Below are 24,186 nucleotides of genomic sequence, written 5' to 3'. Positions count from 1 at the left end.
AATAACCCATTGCTATGGAAGAAGAGATGAAATTACTTCAAAAGAACATGACTTGGTAGCTAGTAAAACAACCCATTAGTAAGAAAATAGTTGGTTGCAAAAGGGTGTTTAAGAAAAAGAAAGGTTCGGGTCCTAACGAAACTAGGTACAAGGCAAGATTGGTCGTAAAGGGCTACAATCAAGTGGAGGGAGTTGATTTTTATGATGTTTTCTCTCCCATTGTGAAACAGTTGTCCATTCGAGCACTTTTGGCTCTTGTTGCATCAAACAATCTTGAGTTAGAGTAGTTAGATGTAAAGATTGTTTTCATTCATGGTGACCTTAAGAATGACATATACATGTAACAACCGAAGGCTTCAAAACTAAAGGTAAGAAAGATCATGTTTGTCTTCTTAAAAAATTATTATACGGTCTGAAGTAGTCTCCTCGACAGTGGTACAAAAAGTTTGATTCCTTCATGCTAACTATTGGTTTTCACGAAGTAAGTATGACAGTTGTGTTTATTTACAATGTCTTGATGATGGTTCGTTCATATATTTGTTGTTTTATTTTGATGATATATTGATTGTGGCTAAGGATTCATCCGAAATTGTAAGACTTAAAACCATGCTTAACTTTAAGTTTGAGCTGAAGGATTTAGCTGCAGCGAAGAAAATTTTGGGGATGAAAATTTCAAGGGATAGAAGTTTCGGGAAATTTTATCACAAAAGAGGCACATCAAAAAGATCCTTGAGTGATTTGAGATGCAAGACTCAAAACTGGTAAGTACTTACTTAGCTGCACATTTTAAATTTTCTATTTCAGATTTCTCTCAAAACAGAAAAGAAGAGAGGTACATGTCAAAAGTACCTTATTCAAGCGCAGTTGGAAATTTGATGTATGCAATGGTATGTACTCATCCAAATATCTCACATGTTGTTAATGTTGTTAGTGTTAGAGTATGCCTAAAGACCAATCATGAGATGATTGTAATCACATATTCATTTTACCTTATTTGTTAATATAATGAATTTCCATTGTTATTTCAGTTTCTTTTTCTATGTGTATAAATAAACTAATTAATAATAAATTCTTGATAATGATATGATTATTCTTAAAAGGTCATTAGTCAAGTATTATTGTGGGCTTGGACAGTAATAATGCATTAAGGCTAATGTGTAGTTGATTGATGACAAAGTATGGTTATTGATATAGGGATGTCAAAATCAATACATGAGTATGTGTTGGAGAATAACATACTATACTGACCCCACTATGAGTATGTTTCTTGGATTATTATGTGATAGTCACAACATTACTCATAATGATAACTATGTATATGATCCTCATACTTGAGATTATCATTGTCTCAACATTGTGAGTCGTATAATTTGATACAGTCAAACGTCTACCATAACAGGTTGTAATATAAAAACTGATGTTGGATATGCCACAATCTATGTGGTGAGATATGATTTATCAAAATAGGATTTGTCCTTCCTACATAATGAGAGTAATATCTTAGGTCACATGATAGAGTGTGACTAGAAATGCATGGTGATGCTCAAATAAGTTTATATGAAATATCACACTTGTTTTTTATTGTAGTCTACTCATAATATGAAGAAATATGATATTGGACTATACTAGTGTGATTGTTCCATGACTTTTGTCCAATCTAGATATAAAAGATAAAATGATATAATAAATAAAAATTTATCACAGAAAGGTTATGTTGATTCACGACTTCTTGTAACTTGGGTAGCAATGCTAGATGCCACTCATTGCTTGTAACATTAGAAATGTTGTAATACTACTACTAAGGTTACAAGAGCCTACAGGGTTACACCTTATGGTTGAAGCAAACAGAATCCAAACACAATTGGTATTATGTTTAGTTGTCACATGATTTAAATTAATTATTGAATTAATTTAATTTAACAGTTAAATATTGAACGCATTATGTAGACAACTTGTTGTACACGGATAGAGAACATAGTTAAATTAATATATGAATTTGATTCATATAAAAGTTTAATATTAACTGTAGCCCCCCAAACCTGGCCTAGACATTATGGTCAAATTTCAGAAGGTACAACAATCTCGAAGAAAAGCTTTTCAAATTAATTGTGCTTAAATTGTTTTTCTGAAAAACATTTTTTGATTTTAATAGAAAAATCGTCAACGATAAGTCTTTAGTAAAATATGTTTAATTTAAAAAAATTGTAGTATTTCAAGTAATTACTTTTAAATAGATTTAATAAGAAAACTTGTATTGTAAATTTTAAAATGTTATATAGTAAAATTCTATTTTTCAAAAATTACAATCTAATTAAATATAACTATAAAATCTATTTATTACAATTTATTTTTGTTTGATGAAAACAATTTATATATTTAAAATCAGTTATTTAAAACATTTAAAATCCAAAGTTAATGCATGTATTGTAATTAACATATCAAAGTACTCAATACATAATAAGAACAATCCAAAGTCCAAAGTCCAAAATAGTCCCAAAAAGATTTTTAAATACTTTAATTTATTTAATTTCGAGAATCTCCTCCAAATGATGCATCAAGTTCTATCCATGAGTACTATCTAAAAAGTTTAAGAAAACTAAAAGAGTGAGCTAATAAGCTCAATGTGATTTTTATATCAAGCTTAATAACAAAATTACTTTAAAGAGAACAAAAACATTATAGAACACATAATAATCAAATATGCAGAGTTTTATGTGCATGATTATGATAATGCAATATTTTTATAAGAAAACATATATGCATTTTTTTCCAAAATATCCTACCCATCTTCGCTACGCACCAAAAGGAGTTCCTTAGAACTCAACCATCCAAAACACACCAGCAAATATGTGGACAAAGCCACCAAAAGTGCAGACAAGCTGTCAGAACAAATAATTGTGGTCAAGTCACCAAAACTGTAGACAAGCTGCCAAAACAAATGTATGGTTAAACCACCAAATATTGCAGACCATTAAACTGTCACATCTTCCTCCTTACCATATAGTCCCAACCCCATGAAATGTGACATGACATGTAATCTCATTATCAAAACGTTATGAATGTTAATCATGCAATCATATACAAATAAAAAAAATCAATGGACATAGTATTCCTTTCTTTACAAAATGCAGACATTTTAATTTTCAATGCTAACAAATCATGATAAACAAAATGCCACATGCCATGAGAATTAGAACAAAAACACATATTAATAATCATTAACATAACATATCAAAGAGATTTAAGTTAAAAATACATACCTTAAATCCACATAATCACTCACCATATTAATTTTTGCTACTAAATTATACTTATATTAATAACTATTTGATCATATAAACATTATAATCAAAATTATCAATTTCACACAAAATACTTGAATAAAACACGCACCTTTAATTGTCCAAATCGTAAATCCTAAATTGAAGTCGAACACTTCAGATCCAAATGAGTAGAAACTTGATTTGTTCCTAATGATATTATATTGAACATTAGAATTCATTTATAATTGATAAAAGAAATCAACTTCAAACCAAATATCCAACTTACTCTTCATACTTGTAACAAACACTTACCCTTAATCTTTTTCAACCACAACTCTCACTTAGAACCACAAAAGAATTATGATTCTCGAATCAAACCTTCAATTTGAAACAATCACTTGATTAAAATATCATTCAACTTTTCTTCATCAATCAAAACTTCATGAAATTGCTATAAACTTGCACCACCTTTGCACTTACACCTTTACTTCCAAAAGTCAAAGAAGATCTACTACGAATGTTGATGACCTAATAAGGTGAAATAAAAGAGAAAAGAGAAGTAATAGATAAAATATGATGGTTGGCGACTATGATCAAAACCGACGAATGATGGTGCATGGTGGTTGTCTATTAATGAGGTTTGAAATGATATTGGATAGAAGAAGAATAGCCAAGTAATTAAATCAATAGAAGAGAAAAGAAAGAAAAATGAACAAGGGTGGTGATAGAAAATGAAAGATGAAGAAGAGTGGTGGCATAAGGTGATTTTCATGGTAGTGATATGGTGGAGGAGAAATGTTGATTAGCACACAAAAATAGAAAAATAAAATAAAAATGGAGGAGAACTTCTAAAGGAAGGTGGCTCACGGTGGTTGATAGGGAGGAGAAAAAAAAAAGAGAATTTGATGGCAAACCAAAGAAAATTTTTTTAACCAAAATGCTTACTATGGGACAATAACACTAGCTACCCAATTCAAAATCAAAATTCAAACTCCCAACATTTCATTCATGAGGAGACAAGGGAGTTAGAATGAATTAATGATGAAATAAACATGGGAATTTCAAAACATAATATGAATAGCTTTGAAAAAAAATGTTAAAAATTGAAAATGAGTTACATTCATGCATGGTTAGGTTGATCATCATTTAATAAAAAAATTAAATGAGAACATGGAGACTTGAACTTGGTTCACTAGGAAATTACTTAAGATACTTAACCACTACACCACTTCTCAAGCTTGTTAATGAACTAACAACAGCACTTAAAATTTTGGGATGTGACATTAATTTAATATAGTTTACTAAAATTATTAAAATAAATAATTATAATAATTTCGATCAAATATTAAAACATAGAAGTTAATATCCTTTTTGGAAAGGATATAATGTTTTAATAACTTTCCATCAGTTTCAAAAAAGTATATCTTGAACTCTATTTCAACCCGACTCATTCCTTGTACATGGATCCATGGTTAATGATCTCCGGAATAATTTTTTCACTATGCCACGAGGCGTACCGACATTCCAACAGTTAGTAGATTCATGGCCAAATTGGGTAAGTTACATTTGCATGCAGTTAAGTGGATATTCATATATTTACAAGGTACTTCTAACATGTGCTTAGAATTCAAAAGAAGCCAAAAGGGCTTAGTCAGATATGTTGATTCAGATTATACAGGAGACTTAGATCAAATGAGGTCTCTCACAAGTTACTTATTTTCTTTTATTAATTGTGTCATTAGTTGGAAAGCTACACTTCAAGCTATAGTGGATCTGTTGACTACTGAAGTAGAATACATGGCAATTATTGAAGCGGTAGAAAAAGCAAATTTGTTAAGGGCCTTGTTTAGTGAATTGGTAAGTGAAAAAAGGGCAACTGCCCTATATTTTGATAGTCAAAGTGTCATACATCTCACCAAATATTAAATGCATCATAAGAGAATGAAGCACATAGATATTCGTTACCACTTTGTTTGATAGGTGATCATTCAAGGGGATGTTCAAATTTTTAAAATCGGCACGAACACAATCCGATCGACATGTTGACAAAGAGTCTTCTAGTTTCAAAGTTTAACCATTGCTTGGACTTGGTGGGTATCCGACAAAGATAAAATTAGGCCAATAATAGGACTTGTCAAAGGAGTTAAGTCAAATATGGGTCAAGGTAAAGATTTGTGAAGTTATTCCTCGCATTTTGGACTAAACAGTGTATGACGTCGCAACAAGGAAGTGTTCATCATCCTGACGAATCGCTGATGTCACAATGAAAAGAGAGCCTTCGTCCCGACGACACAATGTCCCCTCATCCCAATGACTCGAATGTCACGCCACGACATGGCGACATACACCTCAAGTTTTTCGACTTTCTTCTCCCAATTAAACTCCGTTTTTAGTTTCTCACTTAAACTCTGATTAACCTAAGGTTGTTGTAGTCATATATGCTACGAATTTCAACCTATTTGTTCTTTGTTTTGAAGGGTTTTCCTTTTGGGGCTTCAAATTTTCCTTTCATTCTCTCCATCTTTTGTACTCTCTTTTATTATAGTGAAATCTCCTTTTGCTCGTGGTTTTTTATTCTCTTTTGAGGAGTTTTTCCACGTAAAATTTGTGTCTTCGATCATTTCAATTTTACTTTATTTACTTGTTTGTTGCATAACACGGGTTAATTCCCTATATGTTATTTGGTTGAAATGGTAATGTTGAGTGAGTAAAGGTGATAATGTTTTGGGTTCAAATTCTTTCATGTGCATGTATTTTCTGGATTTTATATAGAAAACTATAAACATGTAAAATAGCCTCAAAATAATATTTATTACTTTGTAAAAATAATGAGTTTCTAGTAAATTCACAACTGAGTTGAGACCGAATTAATGGGCAACACAAACTTAACCAAAATCTTAGATAATAGTAGAGATGGACTAGTCAACAACCAAAAATATTAATTGATTGAAAAGTGACACCAATTCAGTCAAAATCTTAAATAACGAGTCTATAACACTAACGATGTCGGTAAAAAAATTATAACAAATATTTATAAAAAAATTATGTTGCTAACAAATGAAAGTTTGGTTGACTTGGTAAAATTGATGTTTTGGAAATTATGGTGCTTTATGTTTAAATCCCGTATTATGCTAATTTAAATTGATTTTGTAGACTTTATATAACATTTAAAAAGAAAAAAAATGCTTTCAAAATAGTGTTTATTATTTTGTAAAAGGTGGTGATTTTAATTATTTTTAACTAAATTGATATTCATTTAACCCGTTACATCAATTCAATTATAACTTAGATAATATAAATTAGTCAATAACCAAAAGAGCAAGTCATTAAAATTACGTATTGACAATTCAAAGTTCGAGATTTAAGTGTTAGTATCCTGCTAAAATGAAAATGGAAATGAAAATAAAAATATTTTTATTATTTAAAAATATTCAAATATTATATATTTTATGCTTCTTTTCCCCATTATATCAGCCGACAAGCTTAAAAACTTTGAACAAGAAAATCTGCCATTAACCTGAGACCGTACAAGTACTAAATAAATATTGAGTTAATTGCAGTAAACATCCTTAAATTATAATCATCATTCTAAATTGATCCCTAATTTTAAAACATCATAATTATATCTCTAGATTATCAATGTTATATTAATTAAGCCCATTTATTATTAAAAATCATTAAATGACACATCAAATATTATGTAACTAAATTTAAAAGAAAATTTTAAAGAAAATTAGAACGTAGTTGCATAACTTTTAAAAGTTTAAATTAAAAACAAAGTGAAACTGAAAAAACGAAAAAAAAAAAAGAAGAAAGAGTGAAGAATAAAACTTTTGTAAAAGTTTGAAAACCTCAAAATTAATATTTTAAAATATCTAATTTTAAAATATTCATTTTCTTAATTTTTATTTTAAATTATAACACATAAGATTTGACGAGTTATTTAATAGTTAAATTAATGATTTAGTAACGGAAGAATCTAATTGACATAATCTCGATAATTTGAGGATGTAATTGAAAAGATTTAAAATTTAGGGACTAATTTAAAATGAATGTCATAATTTGAAAATGTTTGGTGCAATTAACTCAAAAATTTTTGGTCCTTTGATTAGAAAAATAATTAGCTATAATAGTTTATAGGATTAAAAAGGAAAAGAAAAGAAAGGTTTTGTTTGAAGTTGAAAAAGGATAAGAAAGGAAAAGAAGAGAAAAAGAAAGGAGAAGAGACACTGGTTCCCTGGATAAGATGCACAAGCTCGGTGGTTCACATGCAGGTGATCACAAGGGGTCCCATTGCAAGTGATTCGGGTCATGTCAGGCTGCTCATTTTCCTGTCCATATTAAAGGGATATTGGGCCACGTGTTTTGTTTTGCATGAAAGCCTAGAAACAAGCCACGCCTTTCAAAGGTTTTTTTTTTTTTGAATTAGGTCAGCTGGGATTTTCAATAGTTTGCCTTGTTTCTGCGGGACCCGACTCCTCCACCACCCTGAATTATCAGTGTCCCCACCCACCCCTTCCCCCGGCCTCGTGATATGTTTCTTGTACTACATCATGCAAATTTTTCTATTGAATTGATGTCCTTTTTTGTCACTTTCTTCCCCTTATCCAATTAAAAAGGTTTGGTTTTTTAGTAAATTAGTCCCTAACAATTTTCATATTGATTCCTTTCTTTTTGTCAAAAATGGCCTCTAAATTACTAATTTTTTTTATCTCATTTTACTTAAAAAGTATACAACATTTATTAAGAATGTGTCATGTATCCTATTTTATTAGCTGACATATTTTTTAGTGATTGAGACAAAATTAACCACCTAAAAAACTTCTAAGAATAAATCGGAAAAGTAAAATATAGTTAGATGTCAATTACTACCTTAAATATTATATCACTTAAGGGAGGAGAAACGATCATCAGAGATTAACCTTTCCTATATTATTTTATTTACAATGATTTTTAAAAAATTTTAAGTTGGTAAGCAAAATGGCACGTTTATATATATATATATATATATATACAACACCACAAAGGTAATACTTTTCTTTTAAAATGAAACTTAAATTATTTTGTAATCACATTTATTGAATTAAAAATCATAATTATCGTATAATCTCTCCATCTTCTAATTGAATATGAGCTTTGCTTCGTAGTCTAATTGTTAAAAGAATATTAGTTTTGATTTCTTTTCATTGAAAACAACTCAATTCGATAAAAACTAATTTTACTCGATTAATTTTTAAACATGTTAAGATAACAAATATCAAAAGATAAGTCCTTAAATATAATTTTCTATAAAAACTATTGGAAAAGATAATTTCTTTTATCTATACTAATATTTAATATTCTTATTGATTTGATGTCACACTTTAACTAAGTCCCAATTTAGTAGAGAATAAGTCTCTTATTTTTATAAAACAATATATTATTTTAAAGGTAATTTTATCTTTTCATATAAATGTAAAAATATTTGTACATGATTATATTCAAACTCAAAACATCATAACTTTTATTTATTTAACTTTACCATTTCAATCAATGCCATATGTAATAATTATATCAATTTTTTATGTTTATTATATAATTTTTCACTCATGTCATCACAATACTATAATATAGCATTATCTATTATCTTTTAAATTGTAAACCAATCCAATTTAAATTAAATTAATTATTTTTATCATTAATTTAAGTATTGTTAAAAATACTTTTTAGCTTTATGATATTTTATATTTAACTAACTTTTACTAATGAAAGTTATAACACTTACTTTTCAATAACAGGCCAAGCAAATTTTATAATTCAATTCAGTTCAGTATTTATTAAATTCAATAATAGACATTCAACAATTAAATTTGTAAAACCTAACTTTTAATTTATCAAATATTACTTAAATATGTTTAAGGTTATTTGTTTAAGTCTAAAATTTTACTTGAAATCTGAAAAGATTTAGACAAAAATTTTAAACATTAAAAATGAATTTAAGCAAAAAATTAAACCCTTTAAAATATGAGTTGAAATTAGGTTATAATATTCAAGTCCAACCTTAGCTTTTTTTCAAACTTATATTAAGTTTATTTTATTTTATACATTTTGTAATCCACATTACATGAAAGTAAACATATCATGCTATTATGTAAATGTTAAAAAATTATTAATTTGAAAATATTGAAAGCTATATTTTTTAGTCGAATTGAATAATTTTATATTATATTGATACCCTAGTTAACTTGGTTTATTGATAGCTTATTAATTATTGATGTTTATGTTAAACATTTTAAGGGGATTTGATTGAAGTAATATAAGATTATGTTTCGTAATAGAATTACGAGAATGTAATATTACTGGTGATATGTTATATTACTGTGTTTGTTTCATTTGGTTGGAATGTAAGTTTGGTGTTTAGTTGATAGAATGTAAGATTACCTAGAAACACATTTTACTAAACTGTCTTTGTTATAGATTTATTTAATTTAATAAGTTTAATTCCTTTAATACTTTTGAATTGACAAGAATACCGTTTATTTGTCATTATATTAATAATTTATTAGCATTATTATGTGATAATGATAAAAGTAGTATAAATTAATATGATAGTATTTTAATGTGAAATTAATTAATTTGGTCATATCTTTTGAAAGGTCTACTTAAAAAATATCATAATATATTATAAATCAGAGAATCATAAAATATGATTGGATAAATTAAAATTAATAAAAATCAAATTTCTTTAATTAAAAATATAATTTTATATATAAATATGATTTTATTTTAAATATGATATTATCAAGATATTTGTAATATAATCTATAATGTATAAATTTATTTATTTATTCTTAATTTATATGTCAAAACTCAAAAGAAAATAAATATATTTTACAATTATATCAAATATTAATTACATCTAATCGACCGGTTCGATTTAACACAAATCCCCACTCGACTTAGTATTTAGTATTTTGTATTATCTATGTTTCTTTTTATTTTAAATCTATAAAATCAATAACATAATATAATATAGTAATTATTTTATTAATAATATTTTAATTATCAATGTAATAATTATTATCACTTAATTGGACTTTGGTCCAATATTACGTTACACATATTATTTTAAATTAATTATTTCTTAATTAGTGTTACAATTATATACCAATTAAAACTAATATTTTAGCATATACCTATGCATTAGCAAGATATTTTCATTCAAAATAGCATCTAAAGAATTACTGGAAAAATCATTTTAGCATTATTTAATAGGTTTTGTTTCCAACGCCAAAAGGTATAATTTTTGTTATTGTTTGATATGTTTACTTGGTATTATTTGATATTTGATAGTTTTACTATTATTTTATTTTAATAATATTTCATAATTGTGAATGTTATTTATCATTATGTTGTGAAATATAATGTCAAAGGCAATAAAGTATTAAAGTAATGGTTTTTGTAGGTGAAATTTTGACTTATATTCAATTGACAAGTTATTTTATGCAATTACTTAATATTTTACTACTGATTATTTCTCACGTTTTTTTTTCATTAACTTTTAAAATGTTATTTTATTCTCTTAGTTATTTTTCAAAATTAATAGGCCTTTATTATAAATTAGAAAAAAAATTATTTAATTAGTAGATATATTTTTTAAAACTATAAAAATATATTATTTAATAAATTTTAAAAAAATAAACATGTAAAATTACGTGGAACATATGTGACATGGTGTAACACCCCATATTCGGCCTAGACGTTAAGACCAAGTCTGGAGGCTACATCAAACGTTTAAGAAACACCAACCTTAAAATAATTTAAAGTTTGTCATTTAGAAAACACCTAACCAGTCAAGCCAACGTGGAAATCCGAGCTTACAAACCGTATTCCAAAATAAAGCATATGTTAGTTCAAATTTAAACAAACTATAAAATATCTATAAAAAAGAGATGGCCGAGCTCCCGACATGCCGAGCCTCTTAAGTTTGTGGGTTACCTGCAATGCAGAACAAATAGAATAAGCTAATAACTCAACGTGTGTAACCGATATATAGGCAAGACAAACAATATAGATATAACAATATTTTCCCAAATTTAGATACATAATTAGAAATAGATGATACTCAGTAATACCATAACAGTTTAGATGTAGATGCAAAATAGACCAGATACAGATGCAGAACATAATAGATACAGATGCAGAACAAATCATATACAAATGCAAAACATATTAGAATCATATACAGTTTCTAACTCCCATCCACTACACACAATCTCCAACCATCTCCGACCATTCCAACACACCACATAGGGTATCAAATACCCAACTAGCCCTACACACCAATTAGTGTCAGTATGACACATTACAGCTTGATTACAGACTAGTTATTAGATCACTATGCGAAAAATCACTAGAATCAGATACAGAATTGTGGCTTAGCCACTCAGTTCAGTAGATCATTAAACTGCACGCACTTCCTTCTTTATACCATTCCCACCCAATGCAGATGCAGATTACAAATATCATATATCAGAGATGTACATACAGTTATTTAATTTCAATTCATAATCAGATAATACATATTAATATCAATTAACAGTTATCGCATCAATTATACGTACAAATAATCAATTATTTAGCCTCAGAATATTGAATATCAATTTATATAGTCTAATCCAGATTATAAGGACCCTATAGAAGGCCTACGTTCAATTCGAACGATGCTTACGACCCTAAGGAAAATTTTAGTATTTTGGCCCACACGTCCGTGTAGATTCACATAGCCTGGGTTTTTGGCCGGTGTGGCTCAAAATAGTGAGTTACACGGTTTGGCACATGGCTAAGCACACGCCCGTGTGACTCACAACCCTTCACACGACCTGGACACACGCTTGTGTCCCTGGCTTGTGTGGCCCTAAATCCAAAATAGCGAGTTACACGACCTAGACACACACTCATGTCCCTAGCTCGTGTGACCCAAAATACAAACATTGAGTTACACGGCCTGGATACATTCCCGTGTCCCCAGCCCATATGCCTCTAATTCATAAACAATGAGTTACATGGTTTGCCACATGGCTTGTCACATAGCTATGTGGCTCACATGGCCTACCACACAGCCTGGCACATGAGCGTGTGACATTGATATCCATGTTTTCCAGCTTTTGAAAATGATAGAAAATCGGGTTTTCGGCACACACCTAATGTAGATTTGACATAGAAGCAGCAGAGAACACCCCAAAACCTAAAAATGGCAACCAATTTACCAATTCAGAAGAAATAACCACATCAAATGCTAAATTGACAATCAAACTAACTACGTCAAAAACTTCGACGCAAACCCCCGGAGTAAAACTATTTGCTTACCAACACTCTAACAGCAATTAACCGAAACTAAACCGATGAAGGATTGCTCCTCTCGATATCTTCACCTAACAAGGAAGCAATTTGAACAATCAAACCATAAATTCAAGCAGAAAACCATTTTGACAAAACTTAATCGAAAACAAGTGAAACATGCAAAAACAACAAGAAACTACAAACGATTAATGTAACAAACAAACTAGAGTCATCAGTTACCACCGACAACAATATTATAACAACAATTGAATGAAAGAAGGAAACAAGAAAAAAAAATGAGAAGGAGAAGGGAACGTCACTTTAACTGATTAATTTTGAAAAAACAAAAAAAAACTAAATGAAATAAATAAATAAACCTAAAATGGTTTACTCAAAGGCGTAAAAATCATTTCCTCATTGCATGCACAGGGACCTAAACACTAAACTAGAGAAGATACATAAAAGTTTAACCATCGAATCAGCAGGCTCATTCTTGACATGGATTCACACAGAAATAAACATTAAGTCCAACATTCAAAGGTAAGGGTCAAATCAAGCAAAACAATAAAATTCCCAAAAATGAGATTTGACCCCTACCCTCCAACACACAAGAAGAGCACTTAGATACAGACACAGAGACTTAATTATATCAAAATTTAACAAACAACACTCAAAATTTTGAGGCGTTACACATGGAAACTAGTTAATATATATGGTGTTAGAAATAAATTTATAAATCACAATTATAACAATTTATTAAATGTGAATGCATCACCAACTATAATTATAATTATAATAATAATTAATATACTAATAAATAAATTATCGAGTAAATATAATAATTATAATTTTAAAGTCTGATATGTAAAGAATTTTTTTAATTTAGTCTAAATTAATTAAAATAACAAAAATAAAAGGTAAATTAGTTTAAAATTTAAAATTATACTAATAATTTTAGATAACTTAATGAAATGAACATCTTATATTATAACATTATGGATGTTAAAAAGGTAAAATATCCCCAGCATCAATCACGAGATCTTAATTAATGTGTTGGGGTCTTGCATGCTCTGCTACCTTAGTAATGAAACCATTGTCCACTCAGCCTTAAAGGACAATTCCGCCATTTAAAAGATTATAATAGATGCATTAAGGTATATGTATATTGGTAAGATGAAATATTGTATCTCAATTTTATGGTCTAAAAAATTAATTCCTTTTAAGTTTTGTAATTGTTTCCCACGATAATGATTAAAAAAAACTTAAATAGTTAAAATATTTGTTCAATATAAAAATTAATTATTAAAATATATTTTTAGTTCATATAATAGCATAAAAATATTATAAAAATAGGCAAATTTGATTTAATTCTACAATAATACAATTGAATCCTTCCTTAAAAAACCTCGAGAAACATTTGCAGATGTCAACTTTGTAATTTTTCACAAAATCTGAGGGATTTTTCGTAGTTGAGCATGCATATAAGCCCTTTCCCCCTCAACGATAATATCGTATCTGTTTCCTTATTTGTTCTCTCTCTCTCTCTTATTAGAAATTAGACACTACTAGACTTGTAGAAATGCAAGGGCTTGTCTTGTTGTCGGTGCTCCTTTGCGCCACCTACCATATCGCTCTTTCCGCGACCAACGTTACGGTGGCGGACGGTAAGAATTTACATATATAATATACATATACATAAACACAGGAGTTTTTACTTTTGAATTAAAATTTCGAGCAAAGTAATTTTGTTTATTTTGAAAGCACAGTTAATAAAAATAAATAAACATCTCTACTTTCTCTTCATGAATTTTTGGTTGGTATCAGGAAACGTAGCAAGTAGTATGGTTAGTTGTTACTCAGTTAAAAATAGATTTAAAATTGTTATTGTCATAAATAAAACCAAAATTTTAATAAAAGAATATGCTTACTAGGATTTGAAAGATTGAACTAATTATTTTATTGGTTTGATTAAATCACGAGAGCTTAATTAAAACACTATGATAAGATACTACACATAATACAAATATAATATATAATACAGATGGGATCATTTGGATATTTGATAATTAGTGTACTGTAGAGTGTAGCAGCTGCAGGAGTTTGTCAGGGATATTTTACCGATAGCCACCGACATCAATAGCAATAAAATTTACTTGAGCAAGCAAGGCCTTGTTTAATTAGTCCAATTGGATATAGGAGCAGATATTTGGGACGGTTTTGATAAATTCCAGTGATGGACCACATCACCACATGAATCAACCGGTGAAAGCTATTAGCCTTTTTAGCTTAGCTTACTAATTTTAGAAAAAAGATGCCAAAGTTTGCCGAACAGCTTTCTGTTTCTTGCCTGCTTTGGATTTTAGTGAAGACAGTCTCAGTTTCAATTGATTGGATTATTGGATTCAGGGCTGTTAGATAATGGTAACTTTGAGCAAGCCCCAAATGCCTCAAACATGAAGGGCACGGTTGTTGTGGGGCGTTATGCAATACCAGGATGGGTAAACGAAGGGTTTGTGGAATACATAAAGTCCGGGCAAAAGCAAGGGGACATGTTGCTGGTGGTGCCTGAGGGAGCCTATGCAGTCAGGTTGGGGAACGAGGCTTCAATCAAGCAGGAGATAAAGGTGGTGAAAGGGATGTATTACTCCATCACCTTCAGTGCGGCCCGTACTTGTGCTCAAGAGGAGCGTTTGAACGTGACGGTAGCACCCGATTCCGGTGTGATGCCCATCCAGACAGTGTATAGCAGCAGCGGTTGGGACAACTATGCTTGGGCATTCAAAACACAATCTGATGCGGTCATGTTGATTATTCACAATCCTGGAGTGGAGGAGGATCCTGCTTGTGGACCACTCATCGATGCGGTAGCTATCAAGGCTTTATATCCTCCCAGACCCACCAACAGTAAGCCTTTCTTCACCTTGACATCGATAAAACTTTATACATAGACATTGAGTGGTTCAGTGTATCAAGTACAAGCTTTTACTTCCAAAGGATTAAGCCGATTAACTATCAAAGCTACAATTGAAGGCAGGCACGGTTGATTTGATCTGTCAGACGACTTCATTTAAGAAACTACCCAACACCTTGGTCCAGTTGCACATGATACTGAATGCTATTGTTTCACTAAAATTTCAATTTTGTATTGTTGCAGAGAACATAATGAAAAATGGTGGTTTTGAAGAAGGTCCTTATATATTCCCCAACACTCCATGGGGTGTCCTAATCCCACCCAACATTGAGGATGATAATTCTCCTCTCCCTGCCTGGGTAGTCGAATCCCTCAAGGCCGTCAAGTACATCGATTCAGCCCATTACTTCATGCCTCAAGGCCGAAGAGCCGTGGAGCTAGTTGGTGGAAAAGAGAGTGCAATCGCTCAAATAACAAGAACCATTGTTGGCAAGACATACAGGCTCTCCTTCTCGGTGGGCGATGCTAACAACTCCTGTGCAGGTTCTTTGGTCGTCGAGGCATTCGCCGGTAAAGCCACACTCAAAGTCCCATACGAATCTAAAGGGACTGGTGGATTCAAGCGAGCTGCACTTAGATTCGTGGCTGTTTCCAACAGGACAAGAATTATGTTCCTTAGCACGTTCTACACCATGAGAAGTGATGACTTTTCTTCTCTATGCGGTCCTGTTGTTGACGATGTGAAGCTTTTGAGTATTCGTAACCCTTGATCATCACCGACCTTGTTCGGGGCTGTTGATGATCCATTGTTGGACGTGGTCTATCAACATTTTGTCTTCCTGAGGATGATTTTTTTTTTTTTTTGGTTCTTTGTGGGCTTGGAAAATCAAAGGTTTTCGTGTGAGCTAAAGCTATATGTTGTGGGGAAAAAAGAACCTAGGCTATATATTAATCCAACAAAATAAAGTATATACATATATATATAGACTAATATCAGGGAGTATACTAGTGTGATTTTATTACGTGTTTAATTATGAATTATACCATAATAAATGCGAAAATATTGGGTTCTCACTTTCATCTTTTTCGCTGCGTATTGTATTTAATGAAAGATTATCCTTATAAAACCTTAATTACTGAATAATTTTGCACTAGCTGGTATTCTCCACATTAAGCCTCCATTTGGCTGGGTAACAAACTGCATTGCAAAGATTTTTATTTGCATTAGCTTTATTCAGTTTCAATTGCATCCTTGGGCTATTTGAACATGCCATAAAGGCCTTTCCCTTAAACATACGTTGAATCCAGGCAATACACAAAGACCATAGACCAAATACGTTGAACAATAAATGGAACATATATACTAGATTTGTAGTTATCTTATCATTGACAAATTATACATTCTATGTACGCTTTGGATAAAGATTAGATTAAAGATGATATCGAGATATAGATGATTTGAATAAAGATGATTGGATAAGAAGAATTATGGTTTGGATAAGCTTGATTCACTGCAATTTACACTCCAAACCATGGAAGTGTTGCTATTTACCTACTTAATAGATTCCCAACTAATGCTTTGAAAGAAAGGATTACATACGAGAGTTGGTTTCGCATTAAACCTTCCTTCATCTTCCTAAAATATTTAGAAGCATTTTGGCCTGACACAAATCGTAGTGGTAATTTAAGTATTTTTCGGCACTTAACGAATTTGTTTTCTAGTTATTTTAGTATTTTTTTATTGCATATTCAATTTTCTTAGCTTAGAGTTAAACTATTGCAAAATAAACGTTTTTATGTAATATTTCGAGTTAGTTGACTCATTGGGTCAATATCGGCCTTAAGGTAGTTTTGATGCTTTAATCGAGTGTGCAAGACACCTATTTTTAGGCCCAAAAGTATCAGGAACGAAAATCGAGTCGCAACACAAGCTTCTGGGATCACAACACGACCGAGCCAATTCAAGAAGTAACATTCGAAGTAGTGTGCCACAACATGCACTAGCCTATGTTACGACACAGGTCTCACAGAGGGCAAAAATTCATCAAGGGTGTTTCCATCCGCACAACCCATATTTAGTGTGATTAAGATTTGTATTTGACCTAATTGAGCAACTAACTTTGCTTATTTATAGTTAAACATAAGTTAACCTTAGGAGCTTTTTGACAAGCTATTTATAGGGTTTAGTTAGTAGATTTAGGATTTCAATTTAGGTTTAATTTTCTTTTAAAAACAATTTTACTTCTTGCTCTTCGACTTGGATTCAACTTGAGTCCAAGTCTTCGTTGTTAAGTATTTTCATAATTTTCCGTTATGTTTCTCTTGAAACGACAATATCTCGATAACTGTTAAAGGATTTCATGGATCCGAGCACATCAAGATTCTCAAATTGATCAATTTCTATCTTTATTTCTTTTAAATTAAATTGTGTTTTTGCATGATTAACTTAATTGTAAGGAAGATGATTATTGAATCGATGAGTGGTTAAGTCTTTTAGGGAGATTAACAAGCAGATGTGTGAGTGATCAATGGAAGAATGAGAGTTTTCCATACGAATTAGTTGGTATACATTTATGTGTGCTTAAACCCTTAGATTGACATCCTTAGGAAGTAATCTAGGTTAAACAAGATCAAGAGATAAGTTTTTCAAGTAAATCGTAATTTATCCCGGTCACAAAAGTGAGATCGAGAGATAAGTGAGTACTGGTCAATTAATTAACTGGTAGAGACCAAGAGGTAATATCAGTTAGTTAATAACTAATTCACTAATAAAACCCAAATTTTGGAGTTAATTACAACCACTGAAGTGAGCTAATCTTTTGCTTGTTATTTGAGAGTTTTTTGTTTGTCAACTTCGTTTTAGTAGTTTAGTTTTTATTTTATGACCTTAATCTTTAGTTTTAATTTTCGTAATATAAATTTTAGTGTTTACTATTTAGACTTGCTATTATAGATATATTTTAGATTTAATTTATCCTACTTTGGGTACGGTCCTCGGAATACTTCCTGGTGTTTCGTTGTAACACAAAACTATATTACAATTTGACCTGTTTGCTTGTAGATACCGCACTTCATTAGATATTTTATTTGCACGATTTTTCCTCTAAACGTTCCCATGTTTGGAGGCGGTTACGTTGTTGGCGTCGTTGCCGGAGTGGTTTCAACATTAAATTTTATTTTATTTTTTGCAATTAGTACGATAAATAGGAAAATTAAAAATTATTGATAAAATTTTTACTTTCTTTTATTTTTGTTGTTTTTAATTTTAATTTTGTTTCTAATTTCAGTATATGACCCGAAGTGGAATCACTCCAATTGAGCCACATCCTTATTCGAAGTAATTTCTGAGACGATAAAAATAATCCTTGGGTAAACTTGGTTCAAACCAGTTGGTTAAAACCTAGAATTGCTAAACTAGTTATTACCAAACCCCAGTTTGAAATCAATCTCGCATTACTAACTTGGGTGACCATGAACTAGCAATTTGGTGATGATATCGACATTGATTTGGTGGCATTTCTGAGAGGATTTAAATAGATTTGCAGTACAGTTGGGTATCCTGTAATTTCAGATGAGGCAATCAAATTACTCTAGATTCCTTTCGCACTTAGAGGTCAGATAGAGAATGGTTAGAGGCATTACCACTAGAGACTATAACATCCTGGGAAGAATTTGTAAAATTATTCTTACACAAGCTCATACCAAGGCCTTCTGTGTTAAAGACTTAAGCCAAACTCCTCAAATTCAAGCAATAACCAACCGAAAACATTGGGACAAGCTTGGGATATATTCAAGTTAATCCTTTAGAAAATACTTGGATGCGACATTGATCTAGCCGTTCAATTGTAACACTTTATGGAGGCCTAGATTAGTATAGAAAAAGGACAGTTTGATATTGTGGCTGAGGGAAGTATTTGGACAAAGACAACCCATGAGATAGTTGTTCTTGACCTGCCATGAATTACACTATTATTTACATCCTTTTTACACATAATTTTAGCTTGTTTAATAGTTAAATCAAAGCATCTTAATATATATTTAGGTTTTTATACTTAAAGTAGTAATTTATGTTTTCTAGTAGTTTTTATTACATTTTATTTATCTAAATAAGGTTACATGGTCTTGTAGGTCAAGTTGAGAGCTAAAGATGCTTATTCGGGCCAAAACTGATGCATATGTCACGACACCAAGACATTGATGTCTCAACATCGAAGATAGAAGCCAAAAACAAGTTCTAGAGTGAAATTGCCCTCAATGCCGCAACATGATCCTCCTATGTCGCAACATACCACTTGTGGTTGGTTGCAACATCACAAGCCTGTGTTGCAACCAAAGCCCTGCGTAACCCAAAAACTCCTGCACGTTTTATTTACATTATTTAGGGAAATTAGGAGTATTTGTCCTAGTCGAACTCTAAGGACTTCAAGAATATTTTAGGCACTTTAATATTCCAACTTTAGCCTATATAAAGGCCATTGTAATCAGTTTAAACACACAATTTTTAGGGAGGCAAAAAATATACTTAGGGCTTTTATTTCATTCTTAGTATTTTATGTTCTTGTAATCGAAAGATCCTATTCCGAAGTGAGACTCTTACGAGTAGAGATTGTTCCAAAGCCATGCTTTCATCAATAAATCCATGAGCATCTATTTTCCTTTATTCTATTCTTTATACCTATTTCATTAACATTGCTTAATTGAATGTTTGTGTAAATATTAGAATTAATTTATGCTTTATCCATATCTCTCATGATTTCAATTGTTATAATCTTATTAATTGATTGAATGATAGAATATCTTAGCGGATAAGCTATTTGGGAGAGAAAGAACCTAAACCCTAGGCTTGGCAATCATAGGAAGTCATTTTGGTGAGAATTAACCCAAAATTGGTATGACCTATCTGTGAACACCTTAACCCCGAATCGGTCTGGATTGTAAGGTCGGAAGATAAGTAGTTTTTGCCGACTCATTTTTCTAGTGGACGTATTGGAAGATCCTACTAGGGTATCAACAGTTGATTGATTAGAACCCTACATCAATAATAAAATAGGTAAAACAATTGGATCTAGGTTAAATGAACTCGTGTAGTCGAAACAAGGGATAGGAGAAGTCGATACATGAACTTAGGAGTAGATTTAGGTTTAGTTCAATTTATTTAGTTTATTAATATTATTTCATCTTTTTTCCACATTAATACTACTAATTTGTGACTCAAGTAGATTAATAACTATTTCCCGTAATTGGGTTGATAACAGTCCTCCCCAAACTGTAATTCCTTGGGTACGATCCTCGAAATACTTACCTACTTGTTGTAACTATATTACAACCTGACCTGTATACTTGTGAACACCGCCTCAATTCTATATATTTTTTAGCAGTGTTCACACTTTGGACGTTAGTACATCTGAAGGCGATCAATTCTCCTAGAAAAAGCAAGCACAACGATCACACTTGGGGGCTGATCAGAGTACCAAAATTGGTAACTAGGCTAATAAATGTCATTGAAAAAGAATCAATGGTTGATAAGGATAATTCAAAAACGAGTAAGGAATAGTCAAGAGATGGTGATTCTTACATTTTTTATTCAGACAAAATAATAGAGGAAGAATTTTTAGAAGACTTTGAGAGATCAATTGGAACATATTTATCATCAAACCCTTGAGTCAACCAGAAAATTCAATGACAATCTTGGTTTCATTAATCATCAAACCACAAAATTGGAACGAAAATTACAGTCAACACATTTAAAGTATAGGTATTTAGGCACTAACAATACTTTACCAGTTATCATCGTTGCTAGTTTACTAGTGGATCAAGAAAAGGCGCTATTAGAGATGCTCAAGACACATAAAAAAGCAATTAGGTGGACTATTGCTGACATCAAAGGAATTAGTCTGGTACTTTGTTAACATAAGATATGACTAGAACATGGAAAGAAGCTAGTCATATATGCTTAAAGATGCCTTAATCTAACGATGAAATAAGTGGTGAAAAAGGAACTTATAAAATGGCTTAATGTAAAGATTATTTACCCCATATCTAATAGCGAAAGGGTAAGCTCGACACAATGCATCCCCAAGAAAAGAGGGCTGATAGTGGTTGCGAATGAGAAAAGCGAGTTAATTTTGACCCAAACTATAACAATATGACTGGTATGCATTGACTACAGGAAATTGAATGATGCAACCAAGAAGGATCATTTCCCAGTTCCATTTATTGATCATATGCTCGATAGATTGGCGAGAAGAGAGTATTATTGCTTTCTTGACGGGTATTTAGGATATCACCAAATTCCAATCCATCCAGATGATCAAGAAAAGGCTACGTTCACATGCCCGTTTGGGAGTATGCATTTCGACGAGTGCTATTTGGGTTATGTAATGCGCTATCCACATTCATGTGATGTATGAATACTATCTTCGTTGATATGTTGTGTAACACCCCTTTCCTAGTCCAGTTGTCGAACCCGAGTAATAGGATCCTACGTACAACACTAAACAATTACATGCAATTTGTTTACCAAAATCTTAATTAATTATCATCATATCACATATAATCAAATACATCATGTAATTCAATCTATTTCGGGTTTATATTGAGCATATGGAAGCTTAAAACCAACTCGATATTAAACAAGGGTCACACAGCCATGTCCCTTGACCATGTGGAAATGCTAAAGCTGTGTGGGATGGGACACACGACCGTGTAGGCAAACCTTGTATACTCACTAAGGTCGTGAGGGTTAAAAGTGTAAATATTTTAAAAAATGTCACACAACCATGTCGCTAGGCCATGTGCACCAAAAATCAACCAAAATCTACAGGCCACATAATCGTGTCTTAAGCCATATAGGGCACACGCCGTGTGCCAGGCTGTTTACCAAGCCATGTATACTTGGAACATACCTTCCAAAACAAGCTTTATAACCTTATTTCACTTATGCCACAATCAGCCAAATATACCATATTACAATCAATTCCAAAATAATTATAATCATGCCAAAACATCATTTACAACAACCATCCTAAATGCCTAACCAATATGCCATCAAGACAGCTCAACATGTTCAACTAAGCATGCATCTTCTAACCCTTTAAAGACATAATGAAACATACCAATTCAATTATAAAACATGCACCAAACTTTCCATTAATTGCAAGACCAAAACAAATGTACCAACCATCATTTTCACATCTATGCACCATCCAAATACACACCTAGCATATTATCTTCTCAACCATTAAATCACATTAAAACATTATGCTTATATGCCAAACTATTTCAACAAGATAATATTAACATAACCATTTCCAACACATACATATACATTTATATACTTGATCCTCAAAATGCCAAGATAGACCTTCTTTAACCAATGACACCTTAGGTACATGACATGACCAAAAAAAATCACCAACACTTGAGACCTAGATTGCCGCTGGATGCTGAATTTGACAATCAAATAAAAAAGTACCTAACCTGCGCTCGAGAAACAAAACTATACGCTAAGTATAACTCAGTGATATTTATAACACCCATAATCCATTTTATCACTGGATTAGGGTTATAGAGTATTACCGTACATTTGAGAACATTTAACAACAAGTAAGATCAAACTTATCAATTAATTAACAACATTCATAAATCATTCAAACTAAAGTCAAACATACACTTATGGGACTTACATCAGGCCTACGAGGCCTTAAAAATAGTTTTGAAACAATTAGGAACCAATTTGAAGCAAATCTAAAAGTTTAGGGAAAATTGAAAATTTTCAAAACAGAGGTCACACTGCCGTGTGTCCAGGACATGGCAGTATGGCTATTCCACATGCCCGTGTGACTACTTCATATGCCCATGTACATAGACTATGTAACTAACTGTGCCATGTAATATAAGGTCACACGCTGTGTGGCTAGGCCGTGTAACTCTCTGTGCCCATGTGGACCAATCTGCGCCTAACACGTTGTGGGTACACACTTGTGTTGGTTTGCCTGCATATGATACACGACCGTGTGACAGCCCGTGCCCTAGGTCGTGTGTGCTAAAAAATTACCCAAAACATTCCATTTTCACATCTAATGCTTAGGTACCTAAACCTACTTACTAACACATGATCACAAGGCCTTAAAACACATTCAGGTGTTACCAAAACATGCTGATTCAATCAATCAGAGATCTAACCAATAAGTCATCAAGGAATCCTCAACTGAATCACTTAACATTTCATTACCTAGTTAGACTTCCAAGCTATCAACACTCAATCTCAACTAGCATACATTAAGATAACCAAGCTTACCAATTGACTCACACAACTACATCCACTTGTGTCTAAGTTGGAATCATGCATACATATATCAAGGAGTTGTAAAACATATCAAGATCATAAGCATAACAAGTTATATAGCATAAGCAATTATGCATCTTTACAAACAAACTTAAATCCTCCTATTACATGCCATATAAACCAAGTTGTATTTAAAATCTGCCAAAAAGGATCCTCGAATAGTGTATTTCTTCGAGTTGATCCAATCGCTCAACTATCCACAAAAACATAATCTACAAGGAAATAAGACAAATAACACGAGTAAGCTTTTGTAAAGCTTAGTAAGATCGATGGTTAAAACGATAAAGCTTACCAAATAACATAGTAAATCAAATAATAAGATTACTAAACAGAGGTCTTGTCAA

At 31.4% G+C, this 24,186-nt stretch overlaps 1 protein-coding gene across 1 annotated transcript; it reads left to right on the top strand.

The window, feature by feature from the left end:
* Nucleotides 1-14,080: 14,080 nt before the first annotated feature.
* LOC105783082 (protein DUF642 L-GALACTONO-1,4-LACTONE-RESPONSIVE GENE 2) lies at nt 14,081-16,575 on the top strand. Its single transcript, XM_012608275.2, has 3 exons — nt 14,081-14,248; nt 14,991-15,488; nt 15,739-16,575. The coding sequence occupies exons 1-3, from the start codon at nt 14,164-14,166 to the stop codon at nt 16,263-16,265; spliced, it is 1,110 nt and encodes a 369-aa protein (XP_012463729.1). The 5' UTR covers nt 14,081-14,163; the 3' UTR covers nt 16,266-16,575.
* Nucleotides 16,576-24,186: the final 7,611 nt, after the last annotated feature.

Source organism: Gossypium raimondii, chromosome 2 (assembly GCF_025698545.1).
Source record: "Gossypium raimondii isolate GPD5lz chromosome 2, ASM2569854v1, whole genome shotgun sequence".
NCBI lineage: Eukaryota > Viridiplantae > Streptophyta > Magnoliopsida > Malvales > Malvaceae > Gossypium > Gossypium raimondii.
The sequence above is the reverse complement of the archived record's forward strand: the minus strand, read 5'-3'. Positions and strand labels throughout refer to the sequence as shown.

Excerpts from the sequence above, each read along its gene's own strand:
- LOC105783082 (XM_012608275.2), top strand. The coding sequence starts at position 14,164 with ATGCAAGGGCTTGTCTTGTTGTCGGTGCTCCTTTGCGCCACCTACCAT. Across the intron at positions 14,249-14,990 it reads CAACGTTACGGTGGCGGACG|GGCTGTTAGATAATGGTAAC; the intron begins GTAAGAATTTAC and ends TATTGGATTCAG. Across the intron at positions 15,489-15,738 it reads TCCTCCCAGACCCACCAACA|AGAACATAATGAAAAATGGT; the intron begins GTAAGCCTTTCT and ends GTATTGTTGCAG.